The following is a 6,753-nucleotide window of genomic DNA, read 5'->3' on the forward strand; positions in this document are numbered from 1 at the left end:
TTATTATTGATCTACTTGATTATTTGAGGAATATGTGTCTCCCCCATAGACTTTGAGTCTTCTACAGACAAGGTCCTGCCTTTTCTACTTCAGTGTATACCCAGCACTTAGTGCAGGGCCTGGCACCAAAAAAAAAAAAGCAGTGCTTTTATTTTATTAGCACTTCCTATACACCAGACAGATTTTGAGTACTTTACATGAACTCGTTTAATCCTCACAACAGCCCTGTGATGTCGGTGCTATTACTGTCACCTTACAGTGGGGGAAACTGAGGCACAGAGAATTTGGTATTTGTTGAAGGCCTCACTGAGCCCAGATTTGAAGCCAGGGCGTCTGACTTCAAGCTTCATCCTGTGAAGTCTGCTGCCCCTCATAGTATAGGCTCAATACATTTGATTCAACAAATCCTTCTACCCCAAAGAACCACTCTTCTTCCGGTTTTCTTGCCATGCACGGATGTGAGGGTAGTATTACTTTTTCAAAATCGGGGTCACGTTCTGTGTACAACTTTTACTTCCACTATGTGACTAATACTATAGGCGTGTTCCCTGGTGGCATGTTTCATTGTACAAATCTCTCTGACCTCATTTAATCATTCTCTTATCGACTGAGCATTTAGAGGTGTGTGACTTAGTCCAGGCTGCTGGAACAGAAGGGCACAGGCTGTGTGGCTTCTGAAGAACAGAAATTCAGGTCTCGGAGTTGAGGGGGCTGGAAGCTGGAGGTCCGGGAGCCAGCGCAGTGAGCTCTGGCGAGGGCTCTTCTGGGTCGACAATGGCCGTTTTCTCCTTGTTTCTTCCCAGGAAGGAGAGAGCGAGAGAGCTCTCCGGAGTCTCTTTTATAAGGGCACTAATGCCATTCATGAGGGCTTCACCCTTGTAAAAATTCAACATATGCAATGGGTCTGGCCCAAATAATGCCCATTTTTATTACAAAATTATTTATTACGAAATCATAAGCATGTAATTCTATAACTTAACAATATCAGACTCAAGCACACCATGTGACATTTTAGGTGAAATGTTCAAATTAAAACTGGCCCTGGCTGGCGTAGCTCAGTGAATTGAGCACGGGCTGCGAACCAAAGTGTCGCAGGTTCGATTCCCAGTCAGGGCACATGCCTGGGTTGCAGGCCACGGCCCCCAGCAATGGTACATTGATGTGTGTCTGTGTGTCTCTCTCTCCCTCCTGTCCCTCTCTGAAAATAAATAAATAAAATTATCTAAAAAAAAAGTCAGCTCTCTTTAAAACAAAAGTTCAAATTAAAACTATAAATTCTCGCACCCATGCTATTTCCCTGCCAACCACACTCAAGCAGGCATTACTTCTGCTAGATCCTTTATTTTGGGAGTAAACAAGCATTCGGTCCTTAAAAGGGAGTTTTATTCAATTTATTGTGACTTTAAATGCCTCCATAATGACATTCTTGAACATAAATATTGTCAAATGCCTTGTGATAAAGTCCATGAAGTAATTTTAAAAATATGCACGTCAAGGATGTTGAAGCAAATTGACTGCCGTACCCAAAGGTTGGAGGGGGCCCAGATCCCCACAGTAATGCCAAATGAGGCCACATATTCATCTAAAACCATGCCAGGTACGCGACTGTCCCCAAAGATACCTGTGGGAACAGAGTGTTTTGTAGCATATTTGGGGTATCTACAAACTTAGGCTCTGATTTAGGTAGTATTAGAGCTGATTTCCATTTCCTTGCTTCCCTGGTTGAAGGAGACGATAGCATCAGAGTTGACATCAAGAACTCGTGCTATCCCAGTACCTGAATAGTACTTAGGCTATTGCTAATTATAAACACTACCTTAGGGGAAGGATTATTAATTGAGATTTAAAATGAAATTCAAGTTTTTAATTATATTCCAAAATATGATGTTACTCTTTTCTTTTCCATGTAAAAACACCAAGCAAAACATACATTTTTACCACCTGCTGCTAGTTTAATATTCTTTCCGAAATTAAACAGCATAAAAAAAGGATTCCCAGAATAGAGACCCAAACAGAAAAAAACAGGCTCTGTATGTGGGCTAGACCACAATAATAACACTAACAGGAAGGTGTGATCATCTGCAGTGAGAGGGTCTCCTTGCTGGTTTCTCTCTGGCATTTCTATGCTCCTGCAAACGACTTGTGGGGTGTTCCTTGATTCCACTTAAGAAACTGCATCGTTTTATTGCATTGCATTCCCGATGGACCACAGTGAACCCTTGGAACTGACATGACAGATAGCTCATCTCCGCATTGGATTATGACGCCAGAGTAAGGTTTAAGAAAGACACCTAAATCCAATATATCCCATTAAGAGGGATACTATAAACCCGCGAACAGAGCAAATTGGAACATATTTCATTAAAAAAGAATTAACTGAAAAAGTGAAAAACGCAAACACTTAAAATAAACATAAAAGAAACAACAGAGATGGAAGGCCATGGAAAATGTCATACCCATTGTAGAACACATTGCCTATTTAAATAACAGTTGCACACATGAAACTTTTCCTGATGAGAATTTTCAAGGACTAGATTGTCAATACTAATTTATTCGTGTGATGAAAAGATACTTACAATACACATAGATCTTACCTATAACATAGGGTTTATAAACACCAAAACCTTGATATTGAGACATCTCCTGAATTTTCAGAAGTACTGATGTTACTTTAAACGTGCGCACAAGCAGGGAAGATCTCTAGCAGTTCTTGAATCACACCATGTCCTCTCATTCAGCTGCTTTCTCCCAAAGGCAGCCCCTCGCAAGTGGGTTCTACAAACAGGAGGGGCCAGGGTGCTCCACTCCCCACCCCGACCAGTTCAACAACCCTCAGGTTGACTCCATAGAACCTAGTTAAAAAACAATCTATCTGGTCCAGCATTTTCACTGTATAATTGAAGGAACAGAGATGAAAGAGAGAGAGAGAGGTCCAGTGACTTGCCCAGAGTCATGCAGGCAGAGCCAGCATGAGAAGTCAGTGGCTCTAGGTGATTGGTGAGAGTTTCCCCTGTAATACAACTTTGCTGACAAAGGTACTTATTCCTATCTTGTTTCAGTTCCTAGTTCCTCTTATTATGAATATGTAAATGTACCTAATTTATGGGTGCTTTTAAAAAGTATTTTAAATAGAAGCCTATTTTGAAAAAAAATTATGAATATGCATGACAAATTTTTTGAGGCTTATACATTCCTGGGACAATCTATCTTGGCATTTCATGAAAAGATGCCTTAACAAGAAGCCACGGAAACTATGCTGAGGAGGAATCTGTGGCATGCAGGGGGGCTTACCCCTCAGATCCAGCCTATTTTAGTGTCCGCAGTTGTCAACCTAGATAGTGGGGAGATTGACCCCTTAAAGAAATAAATTAAGGCTTTTTTCTATAAGTAGATGGCAAAGACAGTAAAATAACATCTTTAGCATGCTGAGAGAAAAGTGACAACCAAGAAATTGATACTTATCCAAAGTATCACTTAAAAGTAAAGACAACATAGAGATACTTGAAGGTATATAAAGATGAAGGGAATATACCAGCCAAGGACCTTGAGTTTTTTTTAAAAAAAAAAGAAGGAAAGAAATCAGCAAGAAAAATATGATCACAGAAGATGTAGAATTTGGGACAAATATGGCTATTAAAATAGCAACTAAGAACTCTAAACTACAGTAACAGTCAACAGTTGGTAAGAATATACATTAAGACCCTGATGTCATGAGACTTCTGGCCAAAATGAGGTGTGGGTAGACATACTGTGCCTCCTCATACAACCAAAAGAAGGACAATAACAAACTTAAAAACAAAAAACAACCAGAACTGCCAGAAAATCGAACTGTATCGAAGTCCAACAACCAAGGAGTTAAAGAAGAAACATTCATACAGACCATTAGGAGGGGTGGAGACAGGCAGCCAGGGCGGAGAGGACTCACAGCAAGGCAGCAGCTGCTAGACTGGGCAGTCCCACATTTACATATAGATAAACCAGGAGGAACAACTGGAGAGTGAGACAGACCACACAACCCAGGGTTCCAGTATGGGGAAATAAAGCCTCAAAACCTCTGACTAAAAAAACCTGTGAGGGTTATGGCATCAGGAGAAACTCCAAGCCTCACAGAAGAGTTCATTGGAGAGACCCACAGCGTCCTAGAATGTACACAAGCCCACCCACCTGGGAATCAGCACCAAAGGGCCCAGTTTGCTTGTGGGGAGTGGAGGAAGTGACTGAAAGCCAGCATAGAGCAGAGCAAGTGGCACTGTTCCCTCTCAGATGTCTTCCCCACTGATAGAATCACAATACAGCGATTTGGGTTGCCCATCCCTGGTGAACACCTAAGGCTCCACTCCTTGCTACATAACAGGCACACCAAGACAAAAAAAAATGGTTCAAATGAAAGAACAGATCAAAGCTCCAGAAAAAAAATACAACTAAGTGACAAAGAGATAGCCAACCTATTAGATGCACAATTCAAAACTCTGGTAATTGGGATGCTCACAGAACCGGTTGAGTATGGTCACAAAATAGAGGAAAAAATGAAGGCTATGAAAAGTGAAATAAAGGAAAATGTACTGGAAATCAACAGTGACAAGAAGGCAAACAGGACTCAAATCAATGGTTTGGAGCAGAAGGAAGAAATAAACATTCAACCAGAACTAAATGAACAAACAAGAATTCAAAAAAGCAAGGAGAGGCTGAGGAACCTCCAGGACAAGTTCAAACACTCCAACACCCAAATCATAGGAGTGCCAGAAGGATAAGAGGAAGAGCAAGAAATAGAAAACATACTGAAGGAGAACTTCCCCAATCTGGCAAAGGAAATAGACTTTCAGGAAGTCCAGGAAGCTCAAGAGTTCCAAAGAAGTTGGACCCAAGGAAGCACACACCAAGGCACATCATAATTACATTATCCAAGATTAAAAATAAAGAGAGAATCTTAAAAGCAGCAAGAGAAAAGGAGACAATTACCTACAAAGGAGTTCCCATTAGACTGTCAACTGATTTCTCAAAAGAAACCTTACAGGCCAGAAGGGGCTGCAAAGATGTATTCAAAGTCATGAAAGGCAAGGACCTACATCCAGGATTTACTCTCTGCAGCAAAGCTTCATTTAGAATGGAAGGGCAGATACAGTGCTTCCCAGGTAAGGTCAAGTTAAAGGAGTGCATCATCACCAAGCCATTATTATATGAAATGTTATCTAAGAAAAAGGTTTTTATCTAAGAAAAAGAAAATCAAAAATATGAAGAGAAAAATGACAACAAACTCACAACTATTAACAATCAAACCTAAAAAAAAAAAACAAAAACAAAAATGAACTAAGCAAACGACCAGAACAGAAACAGAATCACAGAAATGGAGATCACATGGAGGGTTATTGCATGGAGGGGAATGGGAGTGGGGGAGAGAGGGGAAAGGTACAGGGAATAAGTAGCATAAATGGTAGGTAGAAGATAGACAGGGGGAGGTTAAGAATAGTGTAGGAAATATAGAAGCCAAGGAACTTACATGTATGACCCATGGACATGAACTAAAGCGGAGAATGCAGGTAAGAGGGGATGTACAGGGTGGAGGGGAATAAAGGGGGGAAATGGGACAATTGTAATAGCATAATCAATAAAAATATATTTAAAAAACAATTTTTAAAAAAGACCCTGATGTCACTGAAAGAAGGAAATGCTGAATAACTACAGACTTTGTTTGTTTGTTTTTACTTACTGTTTAAAATAAATTTTATTTATTTATTTGAGAGGGGGGAGAGGGAGAAAAGGATGAGAACCATTGATGTGTGAGAGAAACATTCATTAATTGGCTCCCCTTTGCATCTTGACCAGGGACTGAACCTGCAACCCAACCATGTCCCCCAACCCAGAATCCTTTGCTTTGCCAGGAGGCCCCCAACCAAGCCACACAGTCAGGTTGTTATTTATTTATCAGTAAGTATAAATCCTGGAGGGGTACAGCATTGCATGGATTCTGTGTCCAATGGCCTTAGCAGGAAGGTTGCTTCGGAATTTAGCACGAACCATGCCACTGCTTCCATGAGCACGGGTTACCTTTCTCCAGGTGACCCTGGTTCTGTTTGGTTTACCACCAGGAGTCCCTGTGCTGTTCTTTGCTTTGTACGCATAAGCACATCTTTTTCCTAGATAGAATTCAGTTTCATCTCGAACATAAACACCTTCAATTTTAAGAAGAGCTGTGTGTTCCCTCTGGTTCCGGAGACCCCGTTTATAGCCAGCAAAAACGGCCTTGGACCACAGCCTTCCAGACATATTTGTTGTCGCAGAAGTTCTGCTCCTGGCAGGCACCACAGGCTTCAAGATGGCGAAAAAGAAACTTTGTTTTTCTAAAAAATAAAATAGTATAGTTCAGTACCTTTCAGATGAAGAGCAACCTAAAAGTATTTTTGCATCTTCTAAATCATCAGAAGAAAATGAAATATTAAAACCTATTAACACAAGCCCTGGCTGGCATAGCTCAGTGGATTGAGCGCAGGCTGCAAACCAAAGCATCGCAGGTTCGATTCCCAGTCAGGCCACATAACTGGGTTGCAGGCCACGGCCCCCAGCAACCGCACATTGATGTTTCTCTCTCTCTCTCTTTCTCCCTCCCTTCCCTCTCTAAAAATAAATAAATAAAATCTTAAAAAAGAAAGAAAAGACACTTACTTAAAATTTTAAAAAAAATTATTAACGCAACAAAAATCAAGGAAGAAGAAAAGGAGGCACAGAAAACAGTAAACAGGAAACACAAAATATGAT

General features: G+C 40.7%; 1 protein-coding gene across 1 annotated transcript; it reads right to left on the reverse strand.

The window, feature by feature from the left end:
- Nucleotides 1-5,774: 5,774 nt before the first annotated feature.
- On the reverse strand, nucleotides 5,775-6,334 carry LOC114495272 (60S ribosomal protein L35a-like). Its single transcript, XM_036022570.1, has one exon. The coding sequence runs from the start codon at nucleotides 6,262-6,264 to the stop codon at nucleotides 5,923-5,925; it is 342 nt and encodes a 113-aa protein (XP_035878463.1). The 5' UTR covers nucleotides 6,265-6,334; the 3' UTR covers nucleotides 5,775-5,922.
- Nucleotides 6,335-6,753: the final 419 nt, after the last annotated feature.

This window comes from Phyllostomus discolor, chromosome 4 (genome assembly GCF_004126475.2).
Source record: "Phyllostomus discolor isolate MPI-MPIP mPhyDis1 chromosome 4, mPhyDis1.pri.v3, whole genome shotgun sequence".
Taxonomy (NCBI): domain Eukaryota; kingdom Metazoa; phylum Chordata; class Mammalia; order Chiroptera; family Phyllostomidae; genus Phyllostomus; species Phyllostomus discolor.